The 21,319-nt window shown below is 45.6% G+C and overlaps 1 protein-coding gene across 1 annotated transcript in view; it reads right to left on the minus strand.

The window, feature by feature from the left end:
- Positions 1 to 21,319, minus strand: part of TENM4 (teneurin transmembrane protein 4) — a 756,454-nt gene that overhangs the window by 139,159 nt on the left and 595,976 nt on the right. The window contains exon 19 of the mRNA XM_082343256.1: positions 15,517 to 15,717. Within this exon, the coding sequence (XP_082199382.1) occupies positions 15,517 to 15,717 (201 nt within the window). The remainder of the gene's footprint in view (positions 1 to 15,516; positions 15,718 to 21,319) is intronic.

The following is a 21,319-nucleotide window of genomic DNA, read 5'->3' on the forward strand; positions in this document are numbered from 1 at the left end:
TAATCTCTCTGGACCATACTTCTTCACCCTCAAAACAGGGAGAGTGATAATGGTCCCCTACAGGATGAGTGAGTGGTGGTAACTGAAAGAAAGGGTAAATGTGAACGGCTCTATGTAATCCGTGTTATGTATGTTGCGTTACGTATATAACTGATTGATGGAGACCTACGACATCCTGTATCAGTGCAGCTCCGAGTCACCGAGAAGAGAAGCATCTCCCTGAAGAGCAAAATATTTTCTAGCAGCAGCCTCAAAATTTGGGTATGAAACTCTTTCTCTGGTTACCTAGCATGGCACCATCAGCCAAGACCGTTAAAACCCAGGTAGAAGCCACCTGTATTTGTAGCTGCGGCTTCCTCTTAAAATCAGGTGAAAATCCCCAACTGTCCTAAAGTGTCATTCCAAGTCTGTAAGGTTCTTGGCTGAACTATACAGGGCCTTGGAGAGCAACCAGGTCAGGCCCAAGAGCACCCCGGTTCTTCTCCTGGGGAAAGCCGCAACCCCCAGCACCTCCCCTTCCCCACCCCACCTCTGCCCTGCCTCACTGGTATCCACGTCTGTCTTCTCTCTAGACTGGAAGCCCACCTGATGGCAGGCTCTAGCTTTTATTCATCTTGGTTCCCAGCAGCAGGCACCAGGTCTGGCAGAGCGTGAGCTTTCAACAAATATTTGTTGAAAGAACAGATGAATTTTTAAAAAATCTCACGGCAGAGGTGTTATGTCAGTTGGCTCAACTCTATCCCAGCCCCATATTGTACAAAATTTATTTGGTTAAATATATTCACACAGAGGCTCAGCCTCCTTTGTGCTTAACCTTCTTAGAAACTTATCTTCTCCAATCTCCGACTGATAGCTTGTAACCTTAAAGTGTCTCAGTCCTTACACCCTCACCCACATCTTCCTTCGCACCAATGCCCGTGTCATACCTGTTCCCTTTCTATGATGTGGAAGCAGGTGGACACATGACGAAAAGGGTAGGGAAAAATATATGGTTTGGCTATTGGTTAATTGTGCTCCAAAGTGTATACACGAGGAGAAAAGCTGCTCCAGTCTCCTCTCATTAAATGTTAATCCCTATATGAACCTGGATGAAGCCTGAGACCTATCACAGCTACGTTTTAATTTGTCTGGACTTACTTTACAATCCTGTTCATTAAAATAGCTGGTAAGGGAAGCTGTGCCTCTCCCCTAAAGGGAAATACTTATATATAATTTTCCCATAAAATTTCTTCGACTTGGAAAGATGCTCAAAATTGACACAAGTTGGGGGATAGAGGGGACCCCACACAAGGATCTGTGCGCTTTCCTGCTGAGCAAGGAACAGATACAGGTGAAGCTGTCTTTGAAATTCCAGGGATGTGAAAGCAGAGCCTTGGCCCCATATGACCTCCTGGGAAGCCCTTTAATAAGTCTGTATTTAGCACTAAAAGGGAGAGTAGAGAAAATTGTTCTATTCTGCTTAGGACCTGATGCTCTCAGACGTGACCTTAAGAAATTTTAGTAAGGGTTGAATAATTTTAAATGATTTCCACTAGGATTTTCTGTTGCATCGCTAGCTTATCTGAGTTAGTGCCCAGTTTGGGGGATTTCTCTGAAATCCTGGTCCTTGAAAATCCCTTGGGGGAATTTCTCATGAAATCCTTGGCCACTTTAAGTCCAAGCTACACTAAACAGCATTTGAGGCAAAAATAAGGAGAAATAGTAGAACCACTATTGGTGGCACACAAATATTATCTCATTAAATCCTCACAACATCCCTGCAATTTTATTTTCACTCCCTTACCATCACTGAGGAAACTGCTTGGAGAGACTAAGTGACTTGCTCAAAGGTACTTAGCTAGAATGATAGGTGACTATGATTAACACAGCTTTTTGGTCTGTGAACTGTGGGATCAGGTTTAGGCAAAACCTCAGCTGTAATCTGACATATTCCCTTATTAATTATGTATTAGATCCTCACCCCAGCTAGACTAGAGAATCTCTGAAATCAGAGTCTGAGTCTCCTTTTTCACCCTGACTCAATGTTTACCATGTTAAGTACTTTTCCTTTTGTTTGTCTGTTTATCTGTCTTTTCAATCTCCATCCATCCATCTGCCTGTCCATCAGCTCATCCATCTGTCCATCAACCCAATCATCTAATCATCCAATCAGCTATTCAGTCAACAGGCCATCTAACTGCCCATCTATCCATCCATCCATCCATCCATCCATCCATCCATCCATCCATCCATCCATCCCTCTGTGTGACTTGGGCTAGTTAATTCATCTTTCTGTGCCTCAGCTTTCTCTTCTGCAAAATAGGATAGAGACACCAACATCTCAGGTTCATGTGAGGCTTAAAAGAACATCACGTAATGTGCCTAATGTCACGTACACCTTAAACACTCACTACATGGCAACTATTTTACGTTTATGTGCTAGAAAGAGCCAGGGGAAGGGAGGGTTTGAAGACACTGTGGAGAGCAAGGGGAGGATGTGAACAATTGAGGTTCCTCTCAACAGCTGGAGAGGACTGGATCTGGAGGACAATCAGAAGGACAGGCCTCCTGGGCCCCTCATGCCCTGGGGAGAGGTAAGCGGCAAAGACCCATGTAAGGGACAGACCAGGATAATGAGAGAGCACTTAAACCACGGCCTCCATATTCTCAGTGAGGTAGGAATCTCTGCTGAGCAGGATGCTAATGGATAGATGTGGACATTTGAAAGAGCCCCTTGGGGACTGAGTGTAAGAACTGACAAAGCACAAGAAGAACTGCAGCTGGAAGGACCCAGGAGGGGCTAAAGGTCGTGAGCATGACATGATTTGGCTTACAGCACTCAGAAGCCCGGCTGTAAGATCAGAGATGGTGAGTGGCTGGAGTGATCCTGGGTTTTGCAAGGTGGATGTGGAAGAAAGGCACAGAAACAGGGAGCCGAGAGTGATGAAGGAAGACAGCTGGAAGTAGAGGACTGAGGGACCAGGGGGAAATGAAGGAGAAGGAGGGTGAGTCAGGGGAGAGCTGATGCTGGGCAGGAAGTGGCCTGGATGTGGCCAGGGGCTCACCTTCAGGTGGGTTTAGGGGTTAAGAGAGAAAAAGAGGAGGAAAAGGTAGAGGAGCACTTTTCTTGGTCAGAGCATGAGAAGGTATCTTAGAGATTCTCTAACCATCCTGTAGACAGGAAAACACGGGCCAAAGAGAGGAAGTGCCTTGTCCTTGGTCACACAGTCATGTGCATATTAGTACTTGAGCAAGAACTTGACGGCTGCCTTAGGAAACAGTCTTGTAAGGGGCCAGCCAGATAAATGGCTAAAGGGCAGGGGACCTCACCACTCTTTGGCCCCCTCCTCTGTGCCTCTGCATAGGCTGTTTTCATGGTCTAGGTGCTCCTTTCCCCCAGTCTTCACATGTTGAAGTCTGGCTCCAATGCCACCTCCTCCCTGAAGCCTCCTTCCCGTGCCCACACTGGAAGGGGCTTCATCTCCTGCCTTCCCAAAGCACTTTATGCAAACCTTTGTTTATCGGGGTTGTTAGTCTACCTGTGCTGCCTCCAGAACCCTGCCATCATCAGATTAGTCTCTGTACTCTGTAGTGAGTCTCACATAGAAAACATATCTTTTGACTGCATCCATGTACCGCCAGATTCCAGTGGTCTGAGGCAGGGCACTCATGTAACTATTCAAGGTACGATGATTTTGCACAGGGCAGAGGCCTGGATTTGGGCAAGCTGGGTATAAAAGCCTTCTCTGCTACTTCCCAGCTCTGGGAAACAAACATTGCACATATCTGAGACTTATCTTTGTCATTTATAAAATGGCGGTAATGAATCTTAAAATTGATTTAAAAATATATTGAGGACCTACTATACGCCAGATACCTTTAGAAGCTGGGGATTCAGAAATTGTATTAAATTATTCCTATCCTCAAGGAACTCAAGTCTACCTAGGTGTATAAATGAGCACAAAGCTGGCCACCATGCCTGGCACACAGTAGGCTAATTACAATTTAACTCTCACTTCCACAGGCCAGATATCCCTGCAGTTTGAACAATTTGGCTCGAATATAGCACCCAGTCTCTCTCCCTCCCTCTCCCACAAAATTGGGCAGATGGCTGTTTAGTCTAAGTGCAGGTTACAGGAAGAAGCCAGAAGGGAGGAAGGTACAGGAAAGGAGCATCTGACTTCCTTACAGTAATTAATCTCCTTTTGACATTGAGGCCAAACCCAAGTCACTCTCCTGTACTTCTCAACTTCCATCCCTATCACCTGAGAGTCAGAGCTGCTCCAAGCCGTGCCTCGGTCCCCCAGATCTAGATGGCAGAAAGCTAATGAGCCTTGGAAACCACATGGCCTTTCACCTCACTCAAGGAGCTCAGAAAGCTTTCAAACCAAGCAGAAAAATGGATTCCAGTACGTTGGTGCAGAGCAGTCTCCAATCTATTCCCCCAGGACTAGAATTTCAAGCTTTATGAAGCACCTATCACAGGAAGTAGTAAGTCGCTTCTATTCACCTTAATTGGAGGGTATCTGGCTTCCTGATTAAAGGAGTTCAAAGCTAGCATGGGGGAGGCCTCCAAATACGCTCTGACTTTGCAGAATGATGACAAGCCAAGAAAGGACGGGTGAGCAGAGAAGCCAAAAAAGGTAACTGGGATGTGTATTTGTGGCCAGGGCTGAACCACTACCCCACTGAAAGGGTCCAACTGGGTATAGTGAAAAGATAGCTGATGTTCAGACCTCCAGCCCTGATACCCTTTTGTGAAGGCCCACCTCTCCACCCAGTCATGTGCTCATCTATCTAACTCTTTCCTGGACACCTCCTCCTAGAAGTCCCCCAGGCACCTCAAAATGTATGCCAATATTATAGTAAGCTTTCTAAAACCAAACCTGACCACGTCACAGCTCTGCCTGAAACTTTTCAGTGCCTTCCACTGACAGATAAAACCTAAACTCTTTCAAGGCCATTCATGATCTGATGCCTGCTAACTTCCTTCACCTCTTCTCCCTCTCACTACTGCCACAAATATCCTCAGCTAAGCTACTCCAAACTGTGGTTCTTTCCTAGAAAATGCCAGGATCTGTCTCATCTATGTATTCGTTGCAAATCTTTGACTTCCACAGTGGGCTGCTGCAAGGTGCTTGCCTCTTTCTTCCATCTCTGACAATTCAAATCCAACCTCCATCACCCACCTTAAATCCCACTTCCTCCAAGAAGCCACCTTGATCACCCCTGCTGAAAGCAACTGTTCTTTTCCTGAACCCCTGTAGTATTGCCAGGTCAACCGTGGTCATGATCCAATTTACATGGTTCCTGGCAGTGTCACCAAGTAAAGTGGTACCTTGTAAACCTGATACCTGATCCATGGACAGTATCGGCGTAAACCTTGGTAATAGCCAATGGCAGGATTATGCAGGGGATAAGCATGGGTTCTGAACCCAGAGAAGGCTGGATTTGAATCCTTTCTTTCCCAGAGTGCTTTTGGGAAAGCCACTCAAGTTCCCTGAACCCTGGTTTCCTGAGAATAACACCATCTGCAATTTCAGAGGCTTATATATTTGTTGTTTGAATAAATCATGAAGCACATACATGGAGGAGCTCTGTAAAATGTAAATAAAATTTCCATTCAAAGGATAGTTATTATTTTAAAATTACCAAGTTACCGTACCAGCAGTTTGATTCAGGAAGACAGCCAGAGATTTTGTATAAGATATCAGCTTGGGCATCCAAATAGAAACCTAATTCTGAAGCCCAATTTCAGGAGGGCTTATATTTGCATACTGAAGAGCTCCAGTTGCGACAGAAAATGTTCCAGGGCTGTCGGGGGAAATTCTACTAAATTACAAAGCTGCCAGCTTCTGGTTTATCAACCTTTGACTCTGGCACTATTTAGTAGCATGCCTGTTTGGGCCCAATTTCCCAGGCTTTGATTAAATGTTAGGAAGTAACCATCTCATTGTGTCTGAACCTCCACACTACTTCCCAGACAACTGGTGGGCTCTTCTCTGCCTCCTTCTGACACATCCACTTCTTTCTCTGCTTCACTGTCAGTCTCTTGGATATTTATTATTCTGAACTTTGATTTTAGGCTGTCACTTGCCGTCGGGAAAGGGCACAGGAAATGTCAAGTCTCAACGGACATGATTCCTTGGGTGAAATTCTAACCTCGAGTTTCCCCTCCCATAACATACCTATACAGAAATAGCCCAGTCTGATCATTTCCTTTTGATGTTTAATTGGATGTCGGTGCTGTGCTTTCTGGGTTGAGAAGCTAATGCTTCTCAGAGAGGGAACAATTCCGGCTGCACAAATGAGACTTGTAACAGGGGAGGATGCTCAACGCTGAATCTAATTTTCTCTCCCATCCATGAACAGAAGACAATTTCTCTGGCATTACAGCATCTCACTCAGTCTTTCTGTCATTAGTAAGAATTAAATTCTGTTCCCTCAAATCTAAATGTAATTATATTTTGCCTCGTAAATAAAATTGAATTACCATTTTCAAAATTTAGCACTAATGCAACTGCTATGTTTAGAGCTTTAATTTTTTTTTTTAACCCTGTTGCTACTTTCAGCTTTTTTAAAAAAAAAAAAATTGGGCTTATTTTGTTATCAATTGTGACTTCATTTGGTAACAGAGCTTTTCTGTTCCATATCTATCTGGTCATTATTGTTATTAATTATGCTTTGTGATTTGCTTTTCTTTTTGGTAGGGGAGGAGAGTAATAGAGAAGAAATTGGAAGCTCAAAGGATCTGAGTCTGAATTTTAGAAGGTCTCGCTAAGCTGAGGCAGGACCTAGGCCATGCTGCACTGAGAGAGTTAAAGAGCCCTGACGTGGAGTCTGAGAGGGAAATCTTCAATGCGCATTGAAAGATTTTTTGATTTGAGATTTTCAGCAAGACATTGAGTGGACTCCATGACTGGGACCCTGCCTGCCTCTCTGGCCTCAGTTCCTCAGCTCCTAGTCTCCAGTCAGACTGAAGGAGGACCGCTCTGTACTTCTGCACATGCTGTTCCCTCTGCTTGGACGGCCCTCCCCTTCTTTGCCACCAGGAACCCCACCTCAGTCCCCTCTCACAATCTGGCTCACAAGTCTCCATCCTGGGGAAGACCTTCCCAGGTTCTTCCCTGCCCCCCTCCTGCCCTCATGCTCCCCAAACCCACCATAAATGCGTCGGTCAGAGGCCTTAACACCGCATGACTCCGTGTCACCTCCTGAATGGCCTGAGGCATGTTGATCCCCGGGGCCTAGAACGGTCCGGCACAGGAGAGGTCAGGAAGGATTGTGAGTGAATGGAGTGGACGTGAGTGCTTGTCAGCAGTGGGTGTGCTTCCGGAGCTGTTCTGGGGTGTTCTCTGCGGAGGCTGTGCTCCTCTCTGGAAAAAGCTCAGTCCCTGAGCAGAGGCCAGTGTTAGCGCCGTAGGGCCCCCTTGTGCTGGTGTCTGGGGATAAATGTGTCAGCACATTAGTGACTCTTCACTTAGACTCGATGACCAGAGTCGGGGGCTGGGGGAAGGGGGGTGGGTAGAGAGTCTCAGTAACCACAAGAAAACCGAGCCTCCGAGAGAGAAAGCAAGTTGTTCAGGTCACATAGACTCCAATCCAGTTCTGGCTCCAGACCTTCACCATATAAACTGCCCTCAAACTTAAATTGCTTAGAGTTGAAGGACTGTTTGGCTAATTTAGATCTAGTCATGCATTCTAAAAATATACATTAATACTTTATTTATTGAGTGCTTACTGAGTACCAGCCACCATGCTAGGCATTTTATATATACACATTAAAACTAATTTGAAAAACAGCCCTGCAAGGCGGGTATCATTAGCCATATTCTTTGGATAAGCTCAGTCTTGAAAATCTAGCTTGGTCCCACCCCAAATCCCATGCAATTCTTTCTGACTGCACATGCTACGCCCAAATCCATACCACTGAATCTCTAAAAGATCTCTACCTGTTATTCCATGAAACCCAACTGCAATGAAATGACAAGAATCATAAACCACCAGCATGAGCATTTTACAATCAAAATCTCTGCCAGGTACTGCTTCTGGGAGCCAGCAACCCAAAGGAATAAAATGTAGTGAGAGGGCCCTCTCAAATAAGGGTCATTTATGGAAGACAAGATTGGAGAGAGCTCATAGAGAAGTGGAAATGAGGAATGAGTTGATGAGGCTGAGGACAGAGATGCCTGGGCTGGGGTGGAGGGGAAGGAAGACCCGCGTGAGAGCCAGTGAAGGGGCAAATGATGGGTTTAAGGGATCGAATCTGATATGGTATTCTGGAAAATGCCGCAGAGCCTGAAATCTTCTTTAGAAGATTTTAGAAGATTTAGAAGTCATTAGGCTCTGAAAGAAAGGTAGGCTTTTCCAATTTTAAGGACCATCTCAGAGAGGTTAAATTCCTCCCCTTTTCTAAGGCAGCTCTGAACCAAGAGGATGAAAAGCCAACTAAAGCACTTGAGGGGGTGGGTGTGGGGAGGGAGTCCTTCTGTTCCGCAGGGCTACTGAGCGTGCCCCCTTTATGCAAAACCGATGAGGCACCCAGCCCAGCAGGACTACTCCCTGGGGAAGGTGGCTTGAAGGAGGTGAAATGATGCCAGCTCTTATCCGGGAGGGGTTCTGGCCGGCTGGCACTGCCCATGAAATGAACATGGGCTAGGTCTGGAAAGTGAAAGATGGGGCCCAGGAACTTGGTTTTAGCTTTGCAGAGTGTTATGGGGGCGTGGGGGGAGCGGATAAGGTTGGGGGCCAGTGGGGGAGGTGGGTGGACTCCTGAGAGAAGGGATTGTCCAGCTGGTAGTGTGCTGGGATCTTCTTGGGCAGAGCCTTTGGCTGTAACCCCTCATTCTTCTTTGATAATTCCCTGGATAAGTCATTCATTCAATAATCACTAGAACCTAATGGCTGTCAGGCCGTGCACTAGGGAGAATGACAGACACTGACTTCGTGGGGTTCACAGTTTGGCAAGAGAGAGGCACATTTATAATACATGGCTCAGTACACCAAAGAGCTTAGGAGAGGCCTTGAAGCCAGACCTGGGTTGCATCTGTACTGTGCCACTTTCCAATGGGGAGATGCTGGCAAGGAATTTAACTTAGTTCTGACCTTCAGTTTCCTTATGTGGAAAACAGACCTAGTAATACTTCCTTTATGGGGTTCTTATGACCCTTAACTAAGATAATGGTTGAAAGCACTTAGTTCAGCACCTGGTACATGGTAAGCATTAAGAAATGGACGACTCTCTAATTAATGCTCCATCTTGTGACTTATCAGGAGAAAAGACAAGATTAACGGCAAAGAAACCTCTTTGGATGGAAAGAAGACTTGAGGTAAGAGCTGAGGACTTGGAAACAGAGGGCCTAGATTTAATTCAAATTCTGCCACTGATTAGTCACTTCGGGCAAGTCGTTTCCTCTCTCTAACTCTTTCCCATCTGTAAAACAACGGCAGTAGCAATCACCACCATGATCATCACCACCCCGACCACTACTACCATCATCATCATCACCACTAACTAGCGGCACCGTCACCACCACCATCATCATCACCATCACCACCATCATCACTACCATCCTCATCATCACCACCACTATCACCACCAGCACCATCATCACCACAGCCATCACTACCATCATCATCACCACTATCATCACCATCACCACCATTACAACCACCATCATCACCACCCCCATCACTACCGTCATCATCATCATCATCATCATCACCCCCATCACCACCACCATCATCATCATCACCACCACTATCACCACCATCACAACCACCATCACCACCAGCGTCCCCAAAGACTGAGGCAGTGAAGGTCCACTGGGCCCAGAGCTGAGGACAGAGGTGTGTTGGGGGTGGCAGCGGGACATATAACCTGTGCTCTTCCAGCCCACAGGAATCGACTTAAACAGTTATCTTATATGGGTTGTCAGGAAGAAAGACCACAACATGAGGCAGGATTTAAGGAGGAATTTCTGAGATGAGACGGCAAGCCAAGCTGCTGAGAACCCAGAGGCCTGAGTAAACACTTGTGTAAAGTCTGACTTCACTGTTTCCACAAACCTAACCAAAGTGCTGGGAAACTTGTCAGCTCACATTTCATTACAGGCTGGTTGTTGAGTGCAGGGCATGTTGATTTAAGCTGCTTTCATTAAATCCTGTTCTCCATGCCAAACAGCAAGACTCTCATCTCAGGCAAGAGATGGTCCTCCTCCCTAGGAGGGCCAGACAGCAGGGGCCCATTTCTGCCAGCCCCACCACCTAGAGTCAGTCCTATAGGATGCGTCTTCCGGCCTGCAGCTCCTGGTGAGAAGGCTCTGGGCAGTGCCTGTGCCAGCCCTGCTGTGCCAGGAGCAAATAACGTAAAAGGTGTGACTTGAGCTACCCTTGCTGGGTGTCTGACTTGTGCCAGCCGCCGTGCTAACCACTTTCTCCATATTTTCTCACTAAATCCTTACAACAATCCCATAGGTAATTTACCTAAAAGGAAAGGAGGGGAAGCAGCTTGCTGAAGCCACTCAACTAGTGAGAAGCAGGTCCCCTGAAATGAAGTTCAGTGCCTGTACACCACCCTGTAGCCGCAGCCCTGAGTACAAAGACAGCTCCCTGGCTACAGCGGCATCTGCTCAGTGAGGCATCTCCTGCTTAGCCTTAGGGCCCAAACTCCATCGTTTTCAAACAGCTTCCACTCAGTGAAAGTGCCCTCAGAAGGGAGGGAGAGGAAGACGTGAGGTGCTCCACCTCTACAGGCCCTGTTCTCGGGCACACCTGCATTATACAACTTAATCACCACATGACCCTCTGAAGTGGGCACTGTTATTATCTCCATCTTTCAGATAAAGGAACCACAGTCAGACTTCCCTGGTGGTGCAGTGGTTAAGAATCTGCCTGCCAGTGCAGGGGACATGGGTTGAAGCCCTGGTCCGGGAAGATCCCACATGCTGTAGAGCAACTAAGCCCGTGTGCCACAACTACTGAGCCCACGCGCCTAGAGCCCATGCTCTGCAACAAGAGAAGCCGCTGCAATGAGAAGCCTGCACACTGCAATGAAGAGTAGGCCCCGCTCGCCGCAACTAGAGAAAGCCTGCATGCAGCAACGAAGACCCAACACAGCCAAAAATTAAATAAATAAATAAATAAATAAATAAATAAATAAATAAATAAATAAATAAATTAAAAAAAAAAAAGAAACCACAGTCAAGAAAAGTCAAGTCCCTTGCTAAGGTCACACGGTTAGCGCGTGCAGAGCCAGGATGGAGCCTAGGCAGGGACAGCCAGGACAGCAGGGAGAGAGAACCACCGTCAACGCGCTTTCACTACCCTTCAAACTGGCTTCCGGTGGGAAGTGAGAGCCAAGGAGAAGCTATGGCCATGGGGAGGCAGCGTGGGGTGCTGGGCAGCAGGGGGTCCCCAGGCTGGGCTCGGACTCCCAGCTTCGGCAGGCTCAGGGTGTCTCAGGTAGGTCACCGAGTCTCAGGGTGAGGATGGGGATGGTACCATACCCGTCACCCTGCCTCAACAGCTATTGTTGCTGGTGTGTGTGTGTGTGTGTGTGTGTGTGAAAAGGAGAGAGAGAGAGAGATCTTTGTATGCTTTGAAGCACTCAACAAACACAAATTGTTATCACTATTGCAAGGGGAGACAGGAATTTTGAAGTCATCTTTTAAATTCCTGGCCTTGTGGCAATCATGACACTGTTTTAGTCAGTTATAGGTTAGAGATTTAAAAACTATAATCCACGTTTCTGAAAGGGCACCTTTCATCTTGCCTCTCTCAAATGTCTCCGTTACTATCAAGGGCTCTCACCAGTGCGTGCTGTAATCATGCTCATAACATAGCTAACATTAACTGAGCCCATATCACGCGCTGAGTAGTGTGCTACGTGCTTTTTTACCTTATCTTAAATAATCCTCCAAATAATTATTTTCCAAATACTAATCCCAGAAGGGAGGTACGCTTGTTATCTCTGTTTTACAAGTTACAGAAGTGAAGCAACTTGCCCAAAGTTATAACTAGTAAGCAGCAGGGCCAGCATTTGAACCCAAGACTGTCAGACTCAGAGACTCTTCTTATCACACGGAGCTCTCTGCATTAGCTTGTGAGGCCATCTGTTTGACAGCAGCTCTGGGCAGTGAGAGGCACAGAGTTGAGGAAAATGAGCACTCGCAATTCTATTTAAGGCCCTTGCAATGGGTCTGCTGTCTCCTTTTACAGGGCCAACTCAAGAATGCCTAGTGATCGCACTCAAAGTTACACCTGCCTCCGTCAGAGGCTGTGGAATCTCATCAGGGATTAACAATGCACGGACAGTTATAGTTCTATCATAAACTAGCTTTGTGGCCACATAATGAACAATACAACCCAGTGTAGCTTTCGGAGGAGCATTCCTTATATTGCTATAAACAGAGCTGTATATAAAGACTTATTCCTAAAGATGCAGACATAGAGAATGGACTTGAGGACATGGGGAGGGGGAAGGGTAAGTTGGGATGAAGTGAGAGACTGGCATGGACATATACACACTACCAAATGTAAAACAGATAGCTAGTGGGAAGCAGTCACATAGCACAGGGAGATCAGCTCAGTGCTTTGTGTCCACCTAGAGGGGTGGGATAGGGAGGGTAGGAGGGAGACGCAAGAGGGAGGAGATATGGGGATATATGTATATGTACAGCTGATTCACTCTGTGATACAGCAGAAACTAACATGCCATTGTAAAGCAATCATACTCCAATAAAGATGTTAAAAAAAAAAAAAGGAATTATTCCTAAGACATCTGTGTTCGTGATCACGTCTTTACACGAGCTTTGCAAACAAGGATAAAGTCCACTTTAGGCTGCGTATTGAACATCAATTCTCCATTCAATGGGGAAAGGTAATTCAAAGTATTCCAAAGGCACAAATGCTGCACTGGATCTCACTTTTTACCAAAGGTCTCAACCGTCTTTCCTGATCACCACCAGAACTGTTAATACACAAGACGATGATCTGATGTGAGCTTCACTTTGTTTCGGCAACGTGGTGTGGTGGGGAACGTGATTCAGGGTGAAAAACAACGTTGATGCAGATGCTACCACTTCTTAGCCATGTGTCCCTGGGCAGGATTACTTAGAAATTTTCTGGGCCTAAGCTTCTTTATTAGTTGATTTCTCTTCATGCGTTTGTTTGCTCTGTCTCCTGCCCCCCTCTCCAGAATGCAAGCGCGCCAGGGTACAGACTTCCTACCTCTTTATCCCCTCTGCCTTGTTCAGTAAGTATTCACTGAGTAAAATACTATATAAATTGGTAAAATGGAGATGATGATGCCTTTCTCACAGGGTTTTTGTGTGGATTTAAACAGTGGATACTGTCCAGATGAGATATTAGAAGCAACCACACTTCCTACCTACCAGTACTGTGCTAGGTGATTCACCTATGTTCTCACCTAATCCTCACCTTGAGAGGGCCTCTAAATCCTAAAGCGCTTATAAACAGAGGGTGCCAATATAAGCATTCTGTGAACTTAACATGTGTAAATTCTGTGGTGAACCGAATACCAAAATTAAGAACACATTCAGGGAACCCTCCTGCACTGTTGGTGGGAATGTAAATTGATACAGCCACTATGGAGAACAGTATGGAGGTTCCTTAAAAAACTAAAAATAGAACTACCATACGACCCAGCAATCCCACTACTGGGCATATACCCTGAGAAAACCATAATTCAAAAAGAGTCATGTACCACAATGTTCATTGCAGCACTATTTACGATAGCCAGGACATGGAAGCAACCTAAATGCCCATCGACAGATGAATGGATAAAGAAGTTGTGGTACATATATACAATGGAATATTACTCAGCCATAAAAAGGAACGAAACTGAGTCATTTGTTGAGACGTGGATGGATCTAGAGACTGTCATACAGAGTGAAGTAAGTCAGAAGGAGAAAAACAAATATCGTATATTAATGCATGTATGTGGAACCTAGAAAAATGGTACAGATGAACCGGTTTGCAGGGCAGAAGTTGAGACACAGATGTAGAGAACAAACGTATGGACACCAAGGGGTGAAAACTGCGGTGGGGTGGGGATGGTGGTGTGCTGAATTGGGCGATTGGGATTGACATGTATACACTGATGCGTATAAAACTGATGACTGATTAAAAAATAATAATAATGAAAAAAAAAAAGAACACATTCAATCATGTGTTCGTCATTCATTCACTCATTCATTCATTCATTCATTCATTTGTCAAAATTTTTTGGGAAGCTGCTGCGGGCAGGCCTATGCTGAGCCCTGAGAATGTGGAATAAGACACGTTTGCTACCCTCATGGAACTTACCATCTCGTAGAGGATCTGGCCAGAAAGGTGGGTGAGGGCCACACCACAGAGCACCCTAAATACCATACTGAGTTTGGACTTTATTCTGGAGAATGGGTAAAACCAAAGGCCCATCCCTGCAGAGCTCAAGGAGGCACAATGTTCCCCATGGCCTTGCCTCTAGGATGGCCATTGTAATGTGAGAGGCAAGAATTCAATGAATCACATCTATCATCATTAACATGGTTAAGGGGCGATGTTTTGACTCTCAAGGCCACCACTCTGAAAGGAATGATGTGAGTATAGGATTTGTGAATCCTCTGCCCCTCTAAGAGTAGAGGTGTTGAAGGCTGGAGTTCAGGGGAAGAAGAAAAGCATTCAGAGAACAAACGTATGGACACCAAGGGGGTAAAGCGGCGGTGGGGGGTGTGGGGGTGGGGGCGATGAACTGGGAGATTGGGATTGACATGTATACACTGATGTGCATAAAATGGATGACTAATAAGGACCTGCTGTATAAAAAAACAAACAAACAAAAAAACAAAAAAACAACTAATACTAAACTTTCTTTGGGTTATTTGTATGGAAATATGTTAATATAAATGTTTCAGACATTACATGAAATTTCTAAAAATCTTATATGTTCTGGTATAATGTTATAAGTCATAATTCTAGTTATTACTTTAAAATGTATTATCTCAGAAATAACTAAATTTCCGTGTCAATTGCATTATTATGAACTTTCATCAAATCTTTAACCGTGGTCAATTTTAAGTCTTTTGTCATTTACAGACAGTTCTGGGTGTACTCTGATGCTTTTGCAAAAATGTTCCTATAAAAGGGTTTCATCTTCAAGGAATTCATGCAAAAGACTCTGACAAGTACAGGTTTCTGGTAACTGACTATACTACTGAACTGAATGAATAAGCATTTTCAGAACTCTAATGGAAAACTGATGAATTCATCAAAGTGCTAACAAAAGATCAAGATGAAAAAAAAAATTAATTACATGGGACTGAGTGAACTGATGAGGATGATTATAATTTTTGTGACTTTCTGTTTGAATTAAAAAAATAAAAAAAAAAAGAAAAGCATTCAGAGACATGGGTAACCCCCTGCTACATGACCAAGGTCAGGGTCAGGGCCCTGAACAGGACTGAACGGTGTACACGTCACAGTGGAAACCTCCTCCCTCCATCTAAGCTGTGCCCTTATTCTCCCCACATTTACCGACAGAACAGTCGTGTCCAGTCCAGTTTGGGTCACAGCTGCAAAGCCCGGTGTCTGGGAGGAAGGTTCCGTGGCCCGAACACTGGTCCAAGCACGTGGCCCTGGGCGTCTCACAGTTGGTGCCTCCCCAGCCCACAGAGCAGTGGCACTCGCCTCTCACGCAGACCCCCCGGCCTGAACACGTGGGGTCCATGCAGTCCACTGCAACACGGAGGAGAGATAACAGAGGTAAGTATCGGACCAGCAAGGGTGAGGCTTCTTTAAGCAAACTGCTATACTTTGTAGTGGAGGAGCTTCACATGCTCAGCGAGAAGGACCCACCCAGATTTCCGTGGAGAGGTCACTTGGTAAGGTGAAGAGAATAACTCTAGCAACGGTAGACCTGGGTTCCCGACCCTACCCGGTGGTTGACTGTTTAACCTCTCAAGTCTCAGCTCCCTCACCTGTAAAACGTGCATACATATTTGTACCTCTTGACTTGAGGGGTGCACATAGTAAGACATATGTATAGAGCAGCCAGTGCCTATCCTAGATGTCTGTAACAACTGCAACAATGGAGGACAAGACTATTTTGTTCCTGTCTGTATCTCCAACCCCCTAGCACATGGGAGGCGCTCGAAACATCACTGGAGAACAAACTATTAGTATTTACCACTTCATAAATGCAGTTTTATTTCCGCGAATGTGGGATTAAAATAAAGAGATTCCTTAATTTAAATGAGAATTTATTTTGCATTTAAATTCCCTTAGATTTTACCATCTTCCCAAAACTCTGGAGAATGATACAAACTTTCACACCTCATTTTCCAGACACACATTTGTCTGGAAATGTTTCCAGGCAAACATTTCAATGACTATTCAAAATTATATATGATGGCTGTGTTCAGCTTCTCCTCAAGTGGGGGGTGAACTACAAAGCTGTAGCTCACAGCCAAGCAAACCCCCAAGCAGGGCTCTTAGGGCCCAAGGTCAAGGTGGTCTCAAGAGACCTCCCAGAAAGAGGGAGGAGAATAATATTGTGGGTTACCTGCTCTCTGCTTACACAGTAGGAAGTATCTTATATACTTCACCGGATTGTTTTCTCAATAACCCGATGAGGTACAGAGGAGAAAATTGAGGCTCAGAGAGGTAAATAATTTATATGGGATCCTAGAGCTAAACCCTGCCAGAGAGGACTCTGAAGACAGGTCTCTCTGATTCTGAATCCAGTGATATTCCTGTTCCTGGGGCTGATTTTCCTAAGTCAAAGCTTTAGTTACGGGGTTACACAAAGTTAACAGAGACCTCTAATCTTCCGCAAAGCACTTCACAGAAAAAAGAAGAAGAAGGGCATTGAGGGCTAACTTAGCATGTGGCTCCAGTGCATGCAGAAAGTGCGAAAGGCAGCAGAGAGGAGACAGAACCAGCAAAGGGCTTGTCCATGTTCTCTACTCAACCAAAGAGTTGCTAGATCATTGTAGGGAGGGAGGGGATTCTATCCGTCTTGCCAGTGGAAGGGGAGAGTGGAGTCCTGATGGGGCCCAACATGCAGCTGTTGTTAAAAGTGTTGATGGAGCTGCTATGAATGTAGTCAGGTTCCTCCTTGTAGGGGCTCAGGAGGAAGCCGTATGCTGCTGAGGAAAGAATTTAGCATTTGACTCTCTGAGGTCCTAAGTTCAAGGGTCACAGGACAAGCTGTAATGGTTCCATGACCATGGTCAAGTCACGTACCTGCTCTGAGCTTCCATCTATAAAGCAGGTCTGGTCAAATTACCTACCTCTCAGGTGGCTATGAGGACCAAACGACACTGACGATTTGAAAGGACAGTATAAACTGTAAATTGTTGCAAAGAAGTTATCTGTCCATTTTATCAGGACATTCAGTAGCATGACTTGGGCAGACTGTGGTCAGAGCTCATTTATAATTCAGACGTGCTTTTACTTTATTTATCAATTAAATTTTATAACCCAGTATATTTGACTTTTGCACAAAAGAGTGGGGAACTCGGCCTGGGTATATTAGAATCACAGACACAAATGGGCAGAGACTTTACAAAGAGCATCATTCTGGGAACAGGCTGTTCATTTTGAGGGTCACCTCATTAAGAAAGCTCTTTCACTATCTGGGTTTTTAAAGGAGTTCAACGTAATTACTTCAATGATAAATAGGAAGATCAAAGGTCAGAAGCAACCATTTGATAAAAACATAATAACAAAAACAACAGTAACAATATTAGTGTTAATTTAGTTCCTCTTCTATGCCATATCTTGCTATTGAACCTTTTGTATGCATTATCTCATTTAACCCTAACAACAACCCCTTGAGGTAGATACCATTACGATCCTCATTTTACAGATGAGGAAACTGAAGCACAGAGGTTAAATAACTTGCCCAAGATCACACAGTGGTTTAAGTGGAGGACTTTAAATTTGAATCACTCTTCTCTGGTATAGATCCCTTGCTATTTCTTCTACAACCTTACTGGTTCCAAAATACATGAGCACATGTATACAGACATAGCACATAGAATGGTTAAAAACAGAAATCAAAAGAAAACAGCACAACGAAAGAAACAGGGCAAAGTGGAAAATTAAGAAAGCCAAATGAAGGCAAAGAATCTCTTTTCTTGCAGTCTCTGGACACCACTTAATAATAATGGTTTAAACATGACCTGTTGGAGTTCCTGGTAATTAAACATGATAAAAATAATAATAGTGATAAATTTTCATGACCTGCCTCAGATCTCAGAACCTCAGAAGGATTATTCTGGCCCATTAGCCTACTATGATAATTCCCTAGATCCAGAGAGTTTTCCAATTTGACAGGAAACGACTCAGCAGTTCCTATCCCGAGGCCTATAAAGGTATTTCCCGTTCAGTGAGTGCCTGGACCCCAGCTTGGGGTGGAAGCTGTCTCTGAGCCGCCCTCGAGGTTGAATCTATAAATCTGCACTGTTAGCGGAGCAGGCTGGAGGGTGGCAAGTTTAGCAAGAGGCCCGCGGCATCACAGTCTTGTTCCTCAGACACAGTAAGTCTGATAGGGACCCAGGAACCAGCAAAGTGAATCCGATGCGCTCAGAAGCTGGTCCAGGCAGGGAAGAAAGAGCAGAAAGAAGTGATGAGAGGCTACCTCCAGGTAATTCATCATCAATTAACCATCACTTCGGAAGGTCAACTTGACAAAGCAAGTGTGGAGTGCAAAGGGAGTTTTAAAGAGGACTGCACCTTGGGGCGGTCTAGCAAACCTTGGCTGAACTGACTGAGATTCCAGCCAGAATGCTGTCCTGGCTGATCCCAAACCTAGGGCCATTATCTATGCCACAGTGACCCTCTGCCCAAGAGGTCCCACACAGACTGTGCACCTGCCTTCCCCTTCTGAGGCCTCTGGGGAGACTGGAACCCTAGGGTGAGATTAAAATGGTCTCTTTCCCTCACACTGGGTTAGTTTCCCTAACAATATTTATTTTGCAGGGAGCTGTGTATAACGTGGGAAGATCGGCGGGCCTGGGGTCGGGGAGCTGAAGGAATACAGGGGAAGCTGGCAGGGAGGTGGGCTCAACTTTGGGTAGAAGACAGTCGAACTTAGTTTCTTCTTAGAAGAGGTGCCAAGCAGTTACATTTTTTTTTTTTTTTTCCTGTGCAGACCTTGCCATTCAAGCCAACATTTCTGGCAGACGCTTGGCCCATTAATGAAATGATGGGGCCTGCGTGGCCAGGCTGCAAACACATCTCTTTTCCCCAAGTGTTCCACGCTTCAGTGACCACACAAGCTATCGGACGCGCTTCAGGACCCACAACACAGCAGCTCACTTTTCACTGCAAAAGGCTTAGGTGGGCCCCTCTGCCCCTCCCCCAGCTGCCTCTAAGCGTCCTGCCGGTGGCCCGGTTCAGGCTTTAAAAAACAGGGGGCAATAAACTTCAGAAGGAGGAGGAGGGAGAGAGAGAAAAAAGTAAGCTTGTTAGCTGGTGTCTTATAAACGCAGTGAAACCTGTTAGAACAGAACTGAGAGGGAATGGAAGGGAGGAGAGGGGAGAGGATGAAGGCCCAAGAAAACCCCACTATAAACACAAGGACTGTGCAAGGATGCTTCACCAGAGAAACAGAAATAATGAGAGGAATCAGTACCAGATGGCCCTTCTCGGGAAAGAAAGCAGGAGTGAAAACATTTCTTTTCAAATAATAATGTAGATAAAATTGCTAAACAGCTTCTCTCTCTCTCTCTCTGTAAATGACCTTGCACTCTGGGGCACCGGCTGATCAGGAGAAGGACAACTTCTCCTCCTTGGCCCACACGCCATGGTGGGGCTGGGGAGTGGGACAGCCCCACTGTTTCAGGAGGAATCTCCTCTTTGTTTCTCTTTCCTTCAGAAGGTCTTCACCTCAAGTGACTAAATGAAAAGGGAAAGCAGAGGAAGGTCACCATTGTCAGGATGAGAAAGCCAAGTTCCTTTGTTCAGGGGCCGGGCTCCTCGTTGAGCTCAGACAGCCCGAAGTAATCCGCATCAAAGTTAATGGGTCTGAATCAGGACCTCCAGCCACTCTCGGGGTTTAGAGACAGCCTGTCTCTGAGAGGTGATGGATGCTTTCCAGACACTAATCCCTTCCTATTCCCCACTCTTTTAAAATGGGCCCATTATACTCTCTCATTTTTTAGGGGAAATGATGCCTTGAGGAGGGGATACTCATTAAATCCCCAGTGGCTTAGAAGACTAGCTCTCCTTGGAGCCTCTTCCACCCGCTGGAGAAGGTGCCAGGGCCCTAGACGGTAGACAGTGGGAGGTAACGACTACTAACATCGTCCATCAGTTTCCAAGTCCATCCATTTCAAAAGACCTTGGATACAGTGAGTGGGGGGTGAAACAAGAAATGTGCTTCAATAGTCCCCACAATAATGCTAATGATATAAGAGCTAACATTTTTGGAGCATTTCCTATGTGTCAGACACTGAGCTATGCGCTTCACATGAGTCATTTAATCTAGTCCTCACAACGACCCTCTGAGGAAGGAATTCCCATTTTACAGATGAGGGAACTGAGGCTAGTGAGTGGCAGAACGAGGACTCCAACCTACATCTGATTCCAGAGTGTGCACTCCCGATGGCTACTCTCTATTGCTTATGAGAAGACCCCTCCTTTCATCAGGAAATCCCATGTGGTCAGGAGGAAAGAGTACCATGTCTGAGGTGAGAAGACCTGGATTGAATTCCAGCCCTGCCATCAGTAAGCGCTATAACTACGGGCGTGTCACTGCCCTTCCCTGGGCCTCAGGTTCTTTGTCTGTGAGATAGAAGTATTTACTTATCTCACCTGGTTAGGTTTTCTCGGGAAGAACTGATGTCACCCTTAAGTCAGCAGTTCACTTCCTAGCCTCGATCTGCACAGGCATATGTTTACTTTATGAAGGAGGGAGACACCTTTATGAGCACCTAAGAGCCACAAACACGAACACACACACACACACACAAACACAGGAGTGAGACTGTGGAAGGCAGTGTATGGAGGTCTACAACAGACTCACACTTCAGAAATGGAGAGCAGAGGAACTTAAAGGGGAGGAGAAAAAACTCAGGCTACGGAGCCAGAAAGCCTGGGCTCAAACCTGGCTCTGCCATCTACCAGCCATGGGACCTTGGGCAAGTCATTTGACTCCCCGAGTCTCAGTTTCCTCAACTATAAAATGGAGATGATTACCCTTCCCTGCTGGGGTTTGAAGCTAAATGACACCGGGCTTTTAGCACAGAGGCTTGCATACAGTAAGTGCTCAATACACACACTTCTCTTCCCCTCGCTGAGCAGGACCCTAATTCGTCTGTCTTCTCGCTTT

The sequence above is a fragment of the Balaenoptera borealis genome, assembly GCF_965194805.1.
Source record: "Balaenoptera borealis genome assembly, chromosome: 11".
Lineage (NCBI taxonomy): Eukaryota > Metazoa > Chordata > Mammalia > Artiodactyla > Balaenopteridae > Balaenoptera > Balaenoptera borealis.